The 20,624-nt window shown below is 43.4% G+C and overlaps 1 protein-coding gene across 2 annotated transcripts in view; it reads left to right on the plus strand.

Moving 5' to 3' along the window:
* Positions 1–17,474, plus strand: part of LOC111870119 — a 36,262-nt gene extending 18,788 nt beyond the window's left edge. The window contains exons 2-3 of one of the 2 annotated variants that reach the window (XM_023862143.2): positions 9,341–9,569; positions 17,062–17,474. In XM_023862143.2, coding sequence (XP_023717911.1) covers positions 9,504–9,569; positions 17,062–17,370 — 375 coding nt within the window. In that variant the 5' untranslated portion in view covers positions 9,341–9,503 and the 3' untranslated portion in view covers positions 17,371–17,474. The remainder of the gene's footprint in view (positions 1–9,340; positions 9,570–17,061) is intronic. The other variant, XR_002843798.2, reaches the window with a different exon arrangement.
* The last annotated feature ends 3,150 nt before the right edge of the window (positions 17,475–20,624 follow it).

Consider the following 20,624-nt stretch of genomic DNA (forward strand, 5'->3'; position numbering starts at 1 on the left):
TCCTCCCTTAGCTCCAGTGGTTCGCTCTGCTCTCCTCTGAAGGCCTCTATTAGAACCCAGTTCTCTGTGCGAGGCTCGTTCTGCTTCTTGCTTCCTGCTTCCCGGATGCCTGTGTCACTTACTCTTCGATAGTACGATCCTCCGAAACGTCAACTTGCACTGGATTACAGGACGTCACATCCGAGAAGACAACACTCTTGATTTCTTTAATTAAAAAAAAAGTCCTGGAAATAAATAATCGCTTACTTTCCTTTCAGTATATACTGAGTATTTGATACGAGACGGACCGCATATAAAACACCGCGTGTCTTCGTTGCCGCAGGAAAATGTTTACCAAGCCGCTGCCTAGCAACGTCAGTGAGGTACATAGACAGAATGGTGATATCATAAGCCTCCCTTTATATATTTTTTCAAAGTAAGGAAAGTAGGCTAAAAACCGTATCACAATTACAGGCTTAATATATTTTCCGATAATCATTATTGTTAATGGCTGTACGTGCGTCTGATTTGTGCTGCGCGAGAAATGGATGATTTTAAAGTTGAGACATGCCGGTCACGGTAGCCGAGCGGTCTAAGGCATGCACTGTCTTCGCTCGCTCGGAAGCCGCGATCATGGGTTCGAATCCCACTCAGAGCATGGATGTTTGTGTGCGTTTTTCTGTGTTTGTGTACAGGCAGAGGCCTTGCGACGAGCTGATCACTCGCCCAAGGAGTCCTACCGTATGTGTAAGATCTAGTAAACCGAAGTGAAACGGAGAGTTTCATGGAGGTAGGCCTAGGCCCAAATTGGGGCTGTAGCGCCACAGGAATAAAAAAGTTGAGACATGCCCTCCAAAAATATCTCCAAAACATGGTAAGACAATAACCACGAAGGGACCGAAAGAAACATTTTGAATACACTTATTTAAACATGATTTAAGTAAATGTGAGAATCTATGGTTCTATAACCCTTCGTTGAAACTTGACTGACTTTTCATTTGTTTGATCTTCTTACACGGCCGGTATGACTCCTTTGACGGGGGATCAGTCCGTCTCAAAAGACCGCCACCTGCACACAGTACAACACGAACACAGAATAAAAGCACATACATCCATGCATTGAGTGGGATTCGAACCCACGACCCAAGTGTTTGAGCGAGAGAAGGCAGTTCATGCCTCAGACAGCGAGGCCACTGTAGTCGGTGAATGTGAGAAACACTGCAGAGAAAAGTAAACAAAGAGAAGTTCGATTGTGACCTACTTTTTGTTTGACGATGACAGAAATTTCTTGTTTGGAAATAGCAAGCTGATATTGCTTCTGCAGAGCCCATAGCTTTCAAGCAGAAACCAAGGGAAAGCGAAGCTGACGAGGCGAGTTACTGCAGTGGATGTAATAGAGAAGTTTCTAGTACGTTGGCTCAGTAAATTGGAACTAACAGCCCGAAAAAGTTACCGTTACCAAAACGTTCCAATAGTGGTCAGAGCTCCTGGCCACAGATCCAGAGGTCCCGGGTTCAATTCCCGGCGCTACCAGATTTTCTGAGAAGTGGTGGGTCTGGAACGGGGTCTACTCAGCCTCGTGAGAATAACTGAGGAGCTATTTCAAGGAAATAGCGGCTTCGGTCTAAAAGACCGAGATTAACGGCCGTGGGGATCCGTTGCACTGACCACACGGCACACTCTATCCGCTAAAGTTGGCACTAACTTCGCCGACAAGCGGCGATCGCTCGGTCGGTATTTCGCTTGCGGTCTACAGGCCACGGAGTTAGTTAACAGTGTCTCTAAGATCAATTTTAATATTGTTCATCCACCTACGAAGGGGCTTGTTACGAAGATTAAAACAGGCAGTACATGCCATCACTTGGCAGTAACCCCATCCAGCCCCAGAAGAAGATATTTCCATTCCAGCATTACCGCATATTCAATTTCAGTTACACTGTAACAAGTGCTCACCAAGTGTACGATACTGCAATCCCCACTCTGTCGGTCACGGAAAGGCGCAGTTCTACACAATGTTGCACCTCCTTATCAGGTTGTACGGTGACAGAAGCAACCTGAACAGCCTTACCACTTCTCTACACTGTAGCATGCCGTGGAGGCCCATAGGGTTGTGAGACTTCGAGGCTACCACATGCTCTCTACAAAATCGGCTCATAGATGGCGGTATGAGTGTCAGCATTACGCGCCGTCCGACCTTTACCCCCAGGAAGATTCCTGGTACTCATTTTTGTTAGAGGCTAAGTCGACCCTAGGGCCATAGTGCGGCTGGAAGGATTAGCTCAATTGAAAAATTCAATGACATCATCGGGAATCGAACCCGTGACCTTCTGGCTTGTAACATAGTGCCTCAACAAAGTACGTTCTCTACACTTACAGTAAGCTATAAAATGTTCCTGTATAGTCACGAAATGTGCTCTTGTGAAGGCTGTTGGAGGTCCCTATCAGACTGTACGGTGACATCAGGAACATAAATAGCTTTAGCTCCCCTGGGTACACAGTAAGCCATAAAATTTTCTTGCAGAGTGACGAACAAATTAAGATATGACTGCCCGGCTGCAGATCCGGTTCCCGAAAGCATATATATTAAATCTTACCGAATTACTAACTAGTCAAAGCTCTGCGTGGGTATAACTATATTTCAGGTCATTTTTGAGAACTCGGTGAGCCCCCTTGGGACCACCTCAGTCTGATACAAGTATACATTATAAGAATGTTTAACATTTCTGCTGTCTGTTACAAGGGCGAAAGGAAAACATATTTAAGCTAGTGACAAATTATTTTGTACTTTTCTCAATAAAAATATTGCAGCAAAACACAGCATTCTCACCAAACCGCTGTATCGCCTAGCATTTTAAAAACTTCGTCAGTTATTTATACAGAATGAAAAAGTAAATTTGTTACTGGGAGTAATTAATGAAGCACCAAGCCATTAAGATGCATGAAGGAGTGGATGTATTGCTCCACGATTCATGCCCCGGCCGCCTTACTCCCGGAAAAAATAAGATACGCCGGTTCCCATTATACAGGAGACCGGATTGACACCAGTGCCCGTCCGGGCGCTGTGGAGAACAGACAAATTTCTTGTCCATTCCAGGAAACGAACCCGATTTCTCGGTCGTCCAACCCGTAGCCCGTAGCTAGACCGACTAAGCTATTGTTACCCCTCCCACTTATACGGACTGTAGACTTTACTGTAAACATTCAACACGCAATGGGTAGAGAAGTACCGGTAAAAGGAGGTAAAGCTATCCCTCTAAGAGGCCGTGGTGGCGCATAAGTTTGTGAGACGTCGAGGCTTCCATATTTTCCTAGACAATCGGCTCACATATGACGGTGAGGTTGCCAGCAGGAAAATTCCTGGTACCCGTTTCTGTTAGAAGCTGAGTCAACCCCAGGGCCATAATGGGGCTGGAAGGATTAGATCAAATGAAATATCCAGTGATCTCATCGTGAATCGAACCTGCGACCTTCCGGCTTGTAGCATAGTGCCCCCCACAGAAGTAGAGAAGGCCTGTTATATAAAAAGTGCGTTGAAGTAAAAAAGTGATGATTATTGGGTCGAAAATTTTTAAGTTCATCGGAGACTCGTACTTGGAAAGAGAAAGCGGGAGACAGTGGTGGAGGTGTCTAAGCAAGCTCTTACTTTCGTCTGTGTTTCTTGCTAGGCCGGTATTTTCTCTTGCGCATAGCAGATTAGTTCAGATCAGTGCTGCGGTCTGCCTAGATACTGTTCCTCACATCCAGTCTGTTAGAATGCGAGTGGAAAGTTTCGCATATTGGTGAGTTCTATGCATATATTTTGTAATGTTTCAGATTTAACAGATATTTGTGTCATATGATCGGATATGCAGAGGTGCTAGATCTATTCATAACGCTCGAGACTTCTATTCTGGAGGTGCTCGTATCGATTCCCAGCCGTGACACCACATATCCTGACTGAGGCATCTCGCGGTTTTCCTCAGTTCATCAACTTAAAATTCATGGAGAAAACCTTCATTAGGCCATAATGCCTCCTTACAAATTATTTCCAGTTCATTGTTTACCGATCATCGTAACGCTCTGCCGTTTAGGTACTGACGACATCGTAAAATAACCCACGAAAATAAAAGCACTGATAAGTCTAACCGTGTATTATTTTAACGTTTGAAGACTTCTTACGTAATCCACATATTCTAAAAGCATATCACTCTCACTCATTCATGGAGCTGAGGCCTTCTTGAGAATATATTGAATAAGCAGTGGCGGACAGCCGACAAGGTATGGTCCTCCGACTTGGGGGTTGGACGTGGGGCTATCGTCTCCTAACCGTAAAAAAATAAGCTTGTTACGAAAATTTGAAAGAAGCCTTACAAAATTATATACAGAAAAACCTATGCAACTCCTATCTGGCCCTCTGTAGCACAGTAATTCAAAGATTTTTTATTTAAAAATCATGTATATACAAAAAAGTCTGACAATGCCCGACCGGCCCTGTGGCACATAGACACCTTATTCTATTATAGCGGTCACCCCGCGATTTTTGAACATGTCTCTTAACTGTAAGAATATACTTATTTTGTGCATATACTTTTTTTTTTAAATAAATGTAGGAATTGTGTTTATGAAGTAACAGCCGCCTTGCACAAATCTTTTATCTTCTAGCACTAAGAGCTCTATAACTGACTTTTCTCAGAGAAAATGTCCATCATTGTTGCCCGTTGGTCCTCGTACAGTTTACAGTCCCATGTTCCTCCGTTTCCAGCCTTCATCACCTTCGCATTCAGCTGTAGTCTTGATGTTAAATCTACTTAAGCATGTAATTCACAGATGGCAGCTTGAACACTGTGCTGCCATCTGTGTTCATTTTTGTAACGTAAGGACGTAAACAGGATTAACTTCCTGCTTCTTTCCTATTTGTGTCTTTTTTTTAAATCACTTAATAGCGATATGTCGCCTGCAAACATTATCCGTCGTTAAGTGAAAGCTGATAAGATAATTATGTTTAATTAAACTGGAAAACGGCGGAAGGAAATGGTTGCGGTATGTTCCGTGGGAATTCCCCGTACGCCACGGAGAGACGAGTAGAGCGAATAAAAGTGAATGAACTCGGGTATACCACGAAAGAAGATAGCCGTTCTTGCTGTAGAGATTCTAACCTCCTAAATGCAAAGTAAGATTTTTAACAACCACATCGCGACTACTCGTTCCTTTGCAATGGCAGTTTTAATCGTCAGCCTACGTATATCAGTTCGACTCACTCGTACCTACGGCTTCGCAGCGAAGACCCGATTATGTGGTAACTATGAAGGAGCCGTAGTGTACTTACTCATGGAGCTGAGCCCTTCTTGAGGAGCCGCGAATTGTGCAGCTACTCAAGAATTTCCCAGCATTTTATGGAACCCAAAGGTTCATTATCGTGTTCACAAGAGCCCTCCACTGGTCCCTAACCTGAGCCAGATCAATCTAATCAATACCATCCCATCCTATCTAAGATCCATTTCAATATTGTCCACCCACCTACGCCTTGGTCTTCCCAGTGATATCTTTCCTTCTGGCTTTCCCACCAATATCCTATATGCATTCCTCTTCTCTCTCATTCATGCTACATGCACTGGCAACCTCATCCTCCTTGACTTTATCATTCTAATTATACTTGGAGACGCGTACAAGTTACGAAGCTCTAATGTACTGTATATGGTATACGAGGTTCTCTCATTGTTGCAACTGTAAAGATTAATCTTCTGCTAATGCGATGACTTGTAATCTGGCAGAGCGTTATCAACATTTCGGCTGAACCTGCTGTCTCTGTGTTCAGGGTAGAAGAGCAAGAAGGGTAAGAGTAGTCTACTTCCTGAATATGGAGGCACTAGATTACTCCGAAACGTGGAATACACGGGGTTACATGCTAGAAAACGTTAATCTTCACATTAAAAAAATATTTGGTCTAAACCTGCCTTAAAGCTACTACAACAATGATGTACGGGGGCTCACATAAATACCATCCACATTTAGGAAGCCCTCACAAATGTCGAGTATTATCATTTGGACACCCTGTATTCCTCCAGCAGGATAGACGGTATAGTGTTCGAGATTTGAAGGGATATCTCCTGAATACAAGTCACAAGTATCAGAGCCGGAGCCGGCTCGCTCTATCGGAATTATATCGAACTGTTGCTAACAGGAAACATGAGTGGGAAGGTAAATTCAAATAACATTTTCTAAACGCGTTCTTTGCGATAATGCAGCAATCACTGGCCATGATAAACTCATATATACTCAGACATAAACACATTAAAATAGGTTCCATAAATGTGTCGTAACTTACAAGTGGATCAGGGATATGTAAAATTGTCATTACATAGAAAATAAGATATTTCTCGGAGGACCAAATCAAACATCCCATTCTGAACTGTCTGATGCTGTCCGACTGTTTGGCCAGGGATTTCAAAGGCACGTTTTGTAGTCGACCAGTCATTTCCTTCTCTAGGGCTGTGAGTTTAGTTGGCCCTTTCCTTTTGTCACGAATCTCTCCGCTACCGAACAACCTATCAGTATCGCTCAGATCACTGCTCCCAAGCAAATTAACTTCAGGGGCCCGAGTAGTCTTTCTTCAGAAGCTAATAGTTTCTCAGCTATTCTAGAAAATTACGAACACTTTATGCTTATGAGAGCCCACTACTGAACCATATGAATCAAGTCCTCAACTTCCAATGTCATTTATTTAAAAATAATTTTAATATTACCCTCCCATCTATGCCTAGGAGACGGGGTGGCGAAGTCGGTACAGAGACTGGCTACGGGCTGGACGACTAAGGCGTCAGAGTTCGAATCCCGGGAGGGTAAAGAATTTTCTCCAAATCGTTCAGACCGGCTCTGTGGTCCACATAACCTTCTATCCAATGGGTACCGGGGGCTCTTTCCCCGGGGGTAAAGCGGCTGGGGAGTGAAACTGACCACTCACCTCCAATTAGTGCCGAGGTCAAGAAAATGTGGATCTATACATCCACTCCCCCATACGCCGTCATGGCGTAGTGCTTAATTCGTTGAGCACATGGACAAATTTACCTTATAGTCTATGCCCAGGTCTTCCTAATAGCTATTTTCTACAAAAACGTATTTATTTCTCTTCTCGCTCACGCATGTTCATCTCCTGCTACTTGAGCTGAACACTGTAGACTTGAGGAGTGGCGCAAATTATGAGGCTTCTCATTTGCTCTTCGTGCTTAGGTCCAAATGTCATCAAGAAGGGAGTGACTGAGAACAACTTAACTAGAATACCACTAAGTGTAATGTAAACCAAGAGTAATTTTCTTAAATTCACCTTTTATTCCCCCCTTGGCACTGCAGCCCCAGTGGGCCTAGGTCTACCTCCATGAACTTCTCCGTTTACATCGGTTTTTATAGATCTTATACATTCGGTAGGACTCCTTGGGCGGGTGATCAGCTCGTCGCAAGGCCTCTACCTGTGCACAAACACAGAAAAACGCACACACACACAAACTAAACATCCATGCCCTGAGTGGGATTCGAACCCGCGATCCCGGTTTCCAAGCGAGCGAAGGCAGTACATGCTTTAGACGGCTCGGCTACCGTGACCGGCAAATTCACCCTTACTCTATACATTCTTCCTTCAACGCTAGAGAGCAAGTATCATACGAAACCGCAGGTAAAAATCATACTCTTGTGTATTTCACGGTCATCTAAAGTTTTTCTTTTAAGTTGGCTGTTTAACGACTGTTATTATCGAGAAGAGGGCAGATGACAGACACGCGCGCGCGTGCGCACGCACACACAGACATTCCGCTGTTGGTATCAGAGATCATGGCGTTGATTTTCTGCTAATTCAGCTTTCCCCTTTCTCTTGCGCATGTCATAAAACAAACTCCGTGGCCTGTAGTCTGCAAGCGAACTATACCGACCGAACGACCGCCGCTTGTCGGCGAAGTTAGTGCCAACTTTAGCGGATAGAGTGTGTCGCGTGGTCAGCGCAACGAATCCCCACGGCCGTTAATTTCGGTTTTCTAGACCAGAGTCGCTATTTCCTTGAAATAGCTCCTCAATTATCCTCACGAAGCTGAGTGGACCCCGTTCCAGACCCACTACTTTTCAGAAAATCTGGTAGCGCCGGGAATCGAACCCAGACCTCTGGATCTATGCGCATGCCATAAGCTATCATAAAATAAAAGAAATGTATTTAGATGTGGTTACTTAACCACGCTGTCGACACCCCACATCACATAGCGTGGAATGACAGAACCGTTGCTGAATTAGGATGTGGAAGGAAAGGGTTGTGAGCAACTGGGGTCCTCGCTCTGTATTTTTTCTCGAGGGACTAGGGAAAATCATAAAATTTTCAGCCAGGACAGCTAGTCTTCAGTTAGAGATTTCAAACCCACCTCCTCTCGAATACAGAGCTCGAGTGTTACCCATCCGACCGCCACGTTCGGTGGGTGGACTTCACCGGAATGAAGTAGGGAGGATTTACATTAAGCAGCCAATGATGTGTAATTTAATGGCCTATAGTTGTGACATTGATCTGGTACATGATCTCGACATGCCCTAGTCTACACCATCTGCTTGTTAAGCGGTAAACAGGGTTGTCCAGCTAAATGTCTTAGGTAACACACATACTTAATCTCTTTCAGACAAGACACGGTGGTGTGTTCCCCGAGGTTAATTTTGAAAGTATCCTTCCTTCTGCCTTTACGTATTTCACAACGTAATATTCATATGTCTGCCGGTCACGGTAGCCGAGCGGTCTAAGGCATGTACTATCTTCGCTCGCTTGGAAACCGTCATCGTGGGTTTAAATCCCACTCAGGGCAAGGATGTTTGGTTTGTGTGTGTGCGTTTTTCTGTGTTTGTGTACAGGTAGAGGCCTTGCGACGAGCTGATCACCCGTCCAAGGAGTCCTACCGAATGTGTAAGATGTAGAAAAACCGAAGTGAACGGAGAAGTTCATGGAGGTAGGCCTAGGCCCACTGGGGCTGTAGTGCCAAGGGGGAAAAAAAATATTCATATGTCTATGTATAGAACACGAAGTTCTGGAAAGAAATAATCTCCTTATTTCCTTTCATACAACACGGACTGCATAGAAAACGACGCGTTGAACAGTTCTTCCACTGTTCGGTATGTAGTCCTGCAGCGGGAACGTGTTTACCGACCCGTTACCTAGCAACGATGGGGGAAATAAACATACAACAATGTGATCTAATATGGATATTTCCAATCTTTACTCCGTCTATCTCAGAGCTGTATGAAACAGATGCAAACACACAATAAACACGACTTCAAGGACATGTGTGGATAACAAAACTATTTTATATGTTATCTGAATTATGAAACGATTATTCACACCTTTTTTCGGATATTTAACCGCCAGTGAACTCTTCGAGGAGGCCTTGGATATCCCTGGCTACACCACACGGTAAACCCCGATGGAAAGAGGATTTATCTCTTTGAGGGGCAGTGTTCGAGGTCAAAGGTTACTTAGCAGCTCATGTCAATCTGCGAGTGTCACAGACTGGAGTTAGTGGACACACAACATGTCTTCCTCACATCGCCACCAAGTCTTGTCACCGAGCCGCAACGCTGTGATGCTCCTGAACAGAGTAAGAAGTGCTCCAAATCAGGTTTATAGGATATAGGGGGTCAAAACACAGGATGTTCTTAAAGTATGTTCACATTATCACGACGCATGCAGTGACGTAATTCATTTTTACTTTAAGTAAATATATGTTACGAACACGAAAGCAAAACGCGGTAAGAAGTGCTTCTAGTCAAGTTAATAGGATATAAAAGGAGTCAGAACATAAGGTGTTTATAAAGCTTTTATGTTATGACGTAAATCAAGGTTGATGGAAATAACTGCAGTTTATTACGAACATGAAAGCGAAACAAGTCAATAATTGCTGCAAGTATATAGGATGTTAACAGGTGAAACACAAGGTGTTTTAAGTGGTCAGTTCAGCTAGCACAATGCGTGTTATGACGTGAAACAAGTTTAGTGAAAATAGATACATGTTAGGAATATTAAGAAATAAAAAAACTTGGCTAGTGCTTCAAGTCACGTTAAAAGGTTATATCAGGTCAAGACACGAGGTGTTTACAAAGTATGTTTAGTTATAATAATGCGTGTTAACAAGTTTAGTGGACAGAAATACATGTTATAAATCTGAACACAAAAGTGCAAGTGGCGCGTTCACACTAACCCAACGAATGTGTAACGTAAATCAGCCGTTGCTAGCATCTTCTGATTCACGGGTCGGTAAAACAGAAACCTGCATTTAGAGGATTGACATTTCATATGTCTCTTTGTTAACTGTCTTACTTACTCATGGAGCTGAGCCCTTCTTGAGGAGCCGCCAATTCTGCAGCTACTCAAGAATTTCCCAACATTTTATGGAACCCGAAGGTTCATTACCGTGTTCACAAGAGCCCTCCACTGGTCCCTATCCTGAGCCAGATCTATCCAATCCATACCATCCCATCCTATCTCTCTAAGATCCATTCTAATATTGTCCACCCACCTACGCCTTGGTCTTCCCTGTGGTCTCTTTCCTTCTGGCTTTCCCACCAATATCTTATACACGTTCCTCGTCTCCCCCATTCGTGCTACATGACATGTCTCTCACTCATCTTCCTTGACTTGATCGTTCTAATTATACTTGGAGAAGTGTACAAGTTATGAAGCTCCTCATTATTGCAGTTTTCTCCAACCTCCTGTCATTTCATCTCTCTTCGGTCCAAATATTCTCCTCAACACCCTGTTCTCAAGCACCCTCAGTCTATGTTCCACCCTTAATGTCAGAGACCAAGTGTTAATTGTCTACATATCTGAATATTATTGGTGTGTCAGAACTTTCTTATTTACGATATAAGAATTAATATATTTGAGTGAACGGTAGAGCAATCCCTGTAACAGGCCGTGGGGGCCCATAGGGTTGTCAAACGTCGAGGCTCCCACATTTTCTAGACAATCTGCTCACAGATGGCGGTGACGTCAGCCTTACGCGTCGGCCGCCCTTTACCCCCAAGAAGATTCCTGGTGCTCATTTGTTAGTGGCTGACACGTTTACTTATCTGCAGTTTATTTACCGACGCTGTCAGTAATACATTATATAGAGACGAAAAGTTTGCCCTGAACCATGAAGTTGAAGTGACACGGAAGGAAGACTGACATTTGCCTACAGGGGCTGAGGATAGTCTGTATCCCGGTCTGGATTCGAACCGAAAACCTCCCGAATACAAGTCAACTTGCTCAGCGCTGGTAATACAGAAACAGAAGGTACGTCATCATAACTAACAATGAAGATTAGAAGAAACAAACATCGAGGATATGGATTCGTATTAAGTCAGTCAGTCAGTCAGTCAGTCTTGATGTCGAGCCCCATCTGGGGCTCATGATCAGATATTAATTATTACCGTTTGACATTTACGGTCTTATTTTTGTGGGGCGCCCTCTCTGATTCGTATTAAATTGTCGAGTTACGTATATATGGCAAAAGAGTTCCAAGTTGGTTGTGAATGCCTATTTGACCAGTTTATATGCCTGTCTTGCTGGTGTGATGCAGTCTGGGGCCAGGTCGTGATGTTATAGGGCTCTTGCACTGCACGTTCGTACGTGCCACCGCTGTATTTATACCATATCGGAGTGTAGGTAGGCCGAGTATGTGTCGTTAAGTTTTCTTTGTGATACTTAGCGTAGCCTAGGGGCCGTGCATAGCTCAAGCGGTTAGTCGCTGGCTTCCCGATCCCGGGCCTGGTCAAGTGGGATTTTTGGTGGACAAAGTGGCGCTGGGGCAGGTTTTCTCCGAGTACTTCAGTTTCCCCTGCCAATCTTCATTTCACCAATTGCTCCACAATCACCCTCACCTATCATCTGGGGCTGGTACAATAGGCCAGAAGTGGTGTCAGTACGAGGGACTTAGTTCCACCCCAGTAGCAATAAGAAAATATCGCAGCCTACGTCTTGCCCTGTATTCGGTCCTTGAGACTCAGAACTATCTTACGGACTAATATGGGGGGCAGGATGTCCGTTATCGCCCATGTCCACTATAATCGACTGAAGGGATATCGAAGAAAGTACACCATATGATTGGAACCGGGGTAGCGTAGTTGGTATAGCGACACGATACGGGCTGTACGACTGAGGGGTCGGAGTTCGAGTCCCGGTAGAGTTAAGAATTTCCACTTCTCCAATCCTCCAGACCGGCTCTGGGGTCCACCCAACCTCCTATATAATGGGCACCGGGGGCTCTTTTTTGGAGATAAAGCGGCAGGGGCGTGTGAAGCTGACCACTCACCTCCAACTAGTGCCGAGGTCAAGAAAATGTGGCTGTATACATCCACTCCCCCAATACGTCTTCATGGCGTAGTGCTTAATTAGTTAATCAGAGGGACAATTTACCTTACTTTTACAGCATAGGATACAAAGCCAATATAGGCAATAAACACAGAAACACACAGTGAGACTACATAGAGACTTTCGTATTTTGTTTTTAAATAGTGCTAGCTACAAAATCTTCTTTGTGCCTTAGCGTCTCTTAAATATTCGGAATCATACACAAGACAGATTTCGTCTGTTTACTGTAGTGTCATAAATGAGGTCATTTTCTACTACAAGGATTGTCCACAGGTCATCTATAAATAAAACTAATTCAAGTATCGAATGTCACTCGATGTTTCGTAACTGCTAACCTTCAGCCGGTCAATACCGACTGGCTCAACGAAATGCGTCTTGTCTGGACATGGCCATTACTGCATAACACGACGGAGTTCCTCTGCCCACTTTACTTCAAATACAGCGACATAAATGGCGAAAGGGCCCATCAAAAATTGTATATTACAGTAATAACTGTACAGTTAACTGATCCATTTACGTATGTATGGGGGCACGCGGTAGCGTAGGTTGTTTGAGGTACTACGCTACAAGTCGGAAGGTCGTGAAGTCATTAGATTTTTCAATTGATCTAATCATTCCAGCCGCACTATGGCCCTGGGGTCGACCCAGCCTCTAATAGAAATGAGTACCAGGAATCTTCCTGGGGGTAAAGGGCAGCCGGCCGGCGCGTAAGGCTGACAACCTCACCGCCATCTGTGAGCGGATTGTCTAGAAAATGTGGGAGTCCCTATGGGCCTCCACGGCCCGTAACAGGGGTAGCTTTACCTCATTCATTTACGTATAATTTCCTCTAGTACTGAGCTGAAACGCGTCGATGTGCGTTGATCTTAGAGCACAGGCCTACGGTACTTGGGAACGTGGTGAGAATGTCTGTGCCCAAGAGAGATTAAATGATAGGAGGCTGGAGGAAACTGCATAATGACGAGCTTCTTAAATTGCACTCTTCGTCAAATATAATTAGAATGACCAAGTTGAGGATGAGATGGACAGGGCATGTAGCACGCGCGGGGAGGAGTGAATACAGGATTTTGGTGGGAAGCTTGAAGGAAATGAGGTCCGAGACGTAGGTGGGAGGATAATATTAAAATGGATCTTAGAGAAGTAGGATGGGGCGGTATGGACTAGATTAATCTAGCTCAGGATAGGGACCAATGGAGGGCTCTAGTGAATACGGTAACGAATCTTCGGGTTCCATAAAATATAGGGAAATCCATGAGTAGCTGAGCAACTTGTGGCTTCTCAAAAAGGACTCTGTTCCATGGAATTGGTTGATTTTATGAGCATCGTCAAAAAAAAAAAAAAGTGATACGACGAACATTCGTCAACCATGTGGAAGAGCGATATGGTTCGAAAGGCGGACATATTCATAGATAATGCCGTCTTTTGGGATGTGGCCCCGTGTAGATCTTGTGTGAACCGACGTTTCGGAGGAATGTATCGCCTTCCATCTTCAGGGCAGAAAAATCCGCAAGAGAAGAATCGGCGTGAGCACGTGGTCGCTTGCGGATTTTTCTACCCTGAAGATGGAGGGCGATACATTCGTCCGAAACGTCGGATCACACAAGATCTACATGGCGCCACATCCCAGAAGACGGCATTCTTCATAGTCACCGCCGTAAAAACCTCAAATCTGACATATTTCACAGACTCCAAGTCATGATACGATAATTTGATTCATCTAAATCTTAATTAATGTGATAATGCTTTATCAGCCGACTTGCCGTAAGACAGCATAATTTGATCATACAGAAATTAATGTTTATCTCACATATAAGTGTGTAAAAAAACGAAAATAAAAAAAAGGCATATGCGTAATTACCATTATTATTAGCACTCATCATAACAAATTTGTCTAATCTGTCTATCTGTCTGTCTGTCACAAGATGATAAAGCTGTGGAGTCGACATTGCTCACAGTTGCATTGTCCACTGCAATTTGGCAGAATATCTTGAAATCATATCAGCTGTGGGCGGGCACGTGGAAGCGACTTTCAAATTCTCATGGTTATAAAATACGGGCAGAACGCAACAATTTTGTAGCGGTTGCTTCCTTATTTCTTTTAAATTATACCTAAAAACCTCATATGGGCCGCGCCATAGCTCAAGCGGTTAGTCGCTGGCTTCCCGGGTTCGATCCCGGGTCTGGTCAAGTGGGATTTGTGGTGGACAAAGTGGTGCTGGGCAGGTTTTCTCCGAGTACTTCGGCTTCCCTGCCAATCTTCATTCCACTAATTGCTCCACAATCACCCTCACCTATCATCTGGGGCTGGTACAATAGGTCAGAAGTGGCCGCAGTACAAGGGGCTTAGTCCCACCCCACTAGGAATAAAAAAAAAGAATATAAAATATGTATTTTAATTTTCTCTACAATTTTTGTTTAAAGCAGTTTTCGCTTTGATGTATATTTAGAGAATTTCGCTCGAGATGCAAGCAGATACACGCGCGGGTAAACCCCTCGCTAATTCGGTTACAGTTAATCGCGATCGAAATATGAAAAATTCCGGTCACAGTTCAGTACATGGCATTTAGGAAGGCAGACGAGGAGCAGATATGATTCTCAACTGAATAACGGCATACAATTTCTGAATCATGTTCTTAATTTCATCACGAATATTACGTTTATTTGTTACCGACTTTCGGAAGGGGGTTCAAAATACTTTTTAAAAGAATTTTATATTTCCGCTTCGTCATGAATTTCGAAAATAAGAGAGATACGTCGTAATTTTTCTTCTACATTTATTTACAGACCAACGTCATTAATGCCTTTTACGAGAATTTCATTGATCATTGTTCATGTGCATGGAACTGGGGCACATCTAAGGAGCCTCACATTTCTATGGGACCGATCGCATTGTGACGAGTTTCTCAAAGAATTAAGATATGGAGCCAGAAAAACCCGTGTAACGCGGTCAACAGTAGAACTTCGGTTACTTAGCAACGACGGTCTCAATAATCACCACAACAGAGGAACTACTGAACACATCTCATAGGCAACGGCCACAGAAAGTTACAACGGCTGAGTAAACATTGTTCCCATAGCAACGGAAAGGACGTTTTCATGACAACAGAGAAATCAGCTGTTCGACTCGGTGTCTTCTATACGGTACGCCAAGAACCACCTCAAGAGGATTACTAGAAGATTGCTGGAGATGAGAACCCGGGAGACAGAACACGACAGAAGAATACAGAAGGATAGAGAAGAGAAGACTAGAGGCTAGTGCAAGATCCACAAGGAGTCAGATGTGTCTGTTGTAATCAAGTGAAACTGTAATAGAGACGTCTGATAAACCCAATCAATCAAATCTAGAGCGTACCCCCGTACACATGACAACAGGGACAGTGCTGCTCAACAGATGCATGGTCCTACACCGAACAAACACTGGAATCTGGAATTCGAACCTAACTTTTGTTATCACCTCCAGTAATCTTATTCATTGCCACAATCTGCGGTTTTGTGGACCGTGGAGCCGCCTAGTCTCCTATGCTGATAAAACAATTTGAGCCAGAATTGGGTGAAACCCGGAAACAGGGAGAAACCGCTGTGGAGGGAACAGTTCAACGGCCTTCCACGCCTTATCAAGCCAGACGCTGTTTTAGTGCTGTCACAGAAATGTTTTCCCTACGTCTAATTTCATAGCAGTCAAGGGCGACGCCTTACAGAATTGGCGATTTTTTTATTGCTAGTGGGGTGGGACTAAGCCCCTTTTACTGCGGCCACTTCTGGCCTATTGTACCACCCCAGATGATAGGTGAGGGTGATTGTGGAGCAATTGGTGGAATGAAGATTGGCAGGGGAAACCTAAGTACTCGGAGAAAATCTGCCCCAACGCCACTTTGTCCACCACAAATCCCACTTAGTGGGACTTAGTCCCACCCCACTAGCAAAAAAAGGTAAAGCTATCCCTATAACAGGCCGTGGAGGCCCACAGGGTTGTGCGACGTCGACACTCCTACACTTTCTAGACAATCGGCTCACAGATGACGGCGATGTCAGCCTTACGCGCCGGCCGCCCTTTACCCCCAGGAATATTCCTGGTGCTCATTTTTGCTAGAGGCTGAGTCAATCCCAGGGTCAGAGTGCGGCTAGATTAGGTCAATTTAAAAATCCAATGACCTCATCGGAAGTCGAACCCGTGACCATCAGACTTCTAGCAGTGTCTCAACCAACTATGTTACCGCGTGCCCCAAGTTGTCCCTGTATTTAACTAATTAAGCACTACGCTATGAAGACGTATAGGGAAGTGAAAAAACAGCCAAGGCCCAACAAAGGGGCTGCATACCCATAATGATGATGATAATAATAATAATCACTCACTCGTGGAGCTGAGCCCTTCTTGAGATGCCGCCGATTGTGGAGCTATTCAAGAATTTCCCAGCATTTTATGGAACCCGAAGGTTCATTACCGTGTTCACAAGAGCCCTCCACAGGTCCCTATCCTGAGCCAGTTCAAACCAATCCATACCATCCCATCCTATCTCTCTAAGACCCATTTTAATATTGTCCACCCACCTACGCCTTGGTCTCCCCAGTTGTCTCTTTCCTTCTGGCTTTCCCACCAAAATCCTATATGCATTCCCCTTCACCATTCGTGCTACATGCCCTGTTCACCTCATCCTCCTTGACTTGATCATTCTAATTATACTTGGAGAAGAGTACAAGTTATGGAGCTCCTCATTATGCAGTTTCAATAATGTTTGCAGATGGACAACGTCGGATTTGAGCAGGACCGAAGGGCTACAGTGGAGATGGGGGAGGTGTCATCGCCCGCTTCACCTGCAGTCACTCTGACGACAATCAATGGGAACGGCGTACCCGGTTGCACGGATGCATGCCTTTCATTACATCAACAACATCAGAGGAACCTGCAGCAGTACCAGAAATCCACGGCGCCTCAGCCGCCCGAGAGCCCATGGCATCGCCTTAAGACAATCTTCCTAGTTAGCGCCATAGGGTCCCTCATCGTCTGGGTAGTGGTGTACACTGTGCTTAGCCAGATGTCCTTTGTTTGACCGTGGATAGGACTGAATCTTACGTTAAGGAACAAGTCCACGTGTCAAGCTCAAAAAAAAAAAATATTAACAGTCGCCAATGTTGTCCTGATCTGTAAAACCACTTCAGAGGCCCAAATTATCTTGAAGAACTTCTCAGTGAAGGAGTGGGACAAGTATAAAACATTAAATTCAGGCTTCTCTGTTATGAAAACGGGAACGATGCGGTGTGTAGATTAGATATTACTGGTATCTCTTCTTGATACTTCACAATTACGAACACTATTTTTAGCATTTTCATTTTCAAATCGACGTTTCCAGCAGATAATTTCAACTCCAAAAATTATAGACGGGAAATTAGTAGAGATATTATGGAAGTTACCAGCAGACATAAAAATGATTAACTTACAATGTTATTCCTATCTCAAATATCTCCCCCACAAAAACTGTTCATTAAATTAATATATTTTTTTACTTATTGATCATAATAGGATAGAACAATTTGAATGACCATCCAAGTTTAGTTTTTGTGTTTGTCAGAAGCAATTTATAAACGAATGATCGATGTATTGCCGAACACTGCATAGATCATGTTCAAAATTAAAACGGAGTTTCCGGTTTTGTGATTCATACAAAATGATAACTCTTTTACTAGATCTGGATATGCAAATAACTTGAATGTAAGAAAACAGTCTCATGAGTTGATTGGAAATGTATGCTTTAATTATGGCAGGAAATTGCTAACAAAATTTTGGTTATAAGACTGGTAATTTCTGCAAAACCTTGCGGTGTGGATTCGAAAAGCAGCTACTTTTGGAGATCTCTTATTTGTTGTTTAATTTATTTTAAGCCGTTTATTTAAATAGGCCCAAGAAATAAATAACGTTGACTGTACAGCTCGGAGCTCCCCCGCAATAGAAGTAAATTATAACCAAAAATGAAAGTAACACAGAATTAAACATATTTTAAAGTATCAAACTTATCCCTTAAGCAGTCTCATAATAAATTATATTGCAAGATCTGGAAACACGCGAGTACTGTAATGTACAGTCAACATTCACGTTATCGAATGTGACATACTGAAGTTACAGACAAAGAGGGACATTACTTGTTTGTGTGATTGTATTTTGTGGTGTGTAGAGGAAGTGGAACCTTATAGAGTCACGTCTGTGAAAGTTATAGAGAAGTTATAATGATAGTTATATGTAGGAAAGCTATGTGCCACGTCCTATAGCAATGGTTTCCAGAGAGAGAGACACATACACACAGACAACCGCTGGGCTTAGTAAAAGTTTTGTCGTGTCCTCGTACTAAACTTTGTGCATGTGTATGTACAACAAAATTTTCAGTTTGTAATTTTTAAAATCAACAAGTTCTAAGTCTTTATAAATTAATACTATTTCTGAAGATTTTACATATGCACGCGATCGCCTCTGTGGTCTAGTGGTCAGAGTTCCTGGCTACAGATCCAGAGGTCCCTGGTTCGATTCCCGGCGCTACCAGATTATCTGAGAAGTAGTGGGTCTGGAACGGGGTCCACGCAGCCTCGTGAGGACAATTGAAGAGCTGTTTCAAGAAAAGTGCTGCTCCAGTGTAGAAAACCGAAATTAACGGCCGTGGGGATTCGTTGCGCTGACCACGCGACACCCTCTATCCGCTAAATTTGGCACTAACTTCGCCGACGAGCGGCGGTCGCGCGGTCGGTATAGTTCGCTTGCGGACTCAAGCCCCGGAGTTTGTTTGTTTACATATGCACGAAATTATATAATCTAAATCTTGACATTTTGAGAATTATAACAATCAAATTTTACTACATAGCTTTCCTCCTCGCAGTGAGGGCGCACCTCGAACTTTGGAAACTACTGCTCTATAGAATGAGTCACAAAGCACGTGTCATGAGACACGGTAACACAGAGCTGCAGGTGCAGAGGTGGAGTTACAAGAGTCGGTAAGTTGAACAGTGAAAGGGTAAAGTCTGTTTTTATACTTGATAAGATTAGCAGCGAGGAGGTGTTTTTCATGAAGGCAACTGGTGACAGAAGAACTGAATGTACTATATAGACTTAACTGTTTTGTACATTGTTACGTGTACATTTTGTACGGCTAGAAACAGTGTATGTGCATTCCATTTACATTCCAGAATGAAACGTAATTTACAGTAAAATATGTTTCAAACATTCAGCAGGTTTAGCTCATGAAAGCCATGTAATATACCCATCCATGAACAACCGGAGTAATATATTTCTTCGTGTTCTGTTCGGCTTCATTATTAAATATAGATAAAATAGTAAAAAAAGTAAAGCTATCCCTGTAACAGACCGTGGAGGCCCGTAGGGTTGTGAGACGTTGAGGCTTCCACATTTTCTAGACAGTCGGCTCACAGGTGGCGGTGAGGTTGTCAGCTTTAAGAACCGGCCGCTCTTTACCCCCGGGAATATTCCTGGTACTCATTTCTGTTAGAGGCTGAGCCGACCCCAGGGCCATAATGCGGCTGGAAGGATGTCAATTGAAAAAATCCACCTCATCGGGATTCGATCATGGGACCTTCCGGCTTGTAGCATAGTGCCTCAACCAACTACGTTATCCCGTACCTCCATTAAATGTCGATAAGAAAGTTAAAACGACAAGTTTCTCCTCTGGAAACTCTTACTGTGGAATTCAGTTATCAAAGGCCTTAACATTAACGAAGCTGACCATTGGATGACTGGAGGACAGTGTATAATGATACAGCCTCTTTATTACAACCGTCACAACACAACAAATATCAAGATCAGTGCCTAGTTTGAGCTCTGCTACATGTTTCGGCTATCAGTAGCCATCATCAGGCAAATACATGGCTAACATATATACACCACTGAACCGCAGTACTAGTAAAATTGGATACAATATTATTAATTATATAAAATACTTGACGTAAAAATACAATAAATTAGATTATATAAAACAGAAGTTATAATATAAAACAAGAATGAAGATTCTTCGATAGATGCTTTACATCATCGAGTCAGTCGTTGGTTTTTGTAATTTTGTTGCGTTCCCACGGACAAATTGGAATATTCTATATTTTGTGTATATATAAAAATGTACTGGAGGCTCGTGATGTAGATGTAGTAATATTAATGTTAATTATTTAGTCGGTGCCTCGTCTTGCAAAGTATTGTCCGTTCTGTAGGGAATGTAAACTATTTAAAAAAACAATGTAAAAAAAGTGTATAATGAATTGGAATGGTCGTGGAAAATTTAAGGTGCATTTTCCTGGAGGGACTGACGAAAAC

Source organism: Cryptotermes secundus, unplaced genomic scaffold (genome assembly GCF_002891405.2).
Source record: "Cryptotermes secundus unplaced genomic scaffold, Csec_1.0 scaffold594, whole genome shotgun sequence".
Lineage (NCBI taxonomy): Eukaryota > Metazoa > Arthropoda > Insecta > Blattodea > Kalotermitidae > Cryptotermes > Cryptotermes secundus.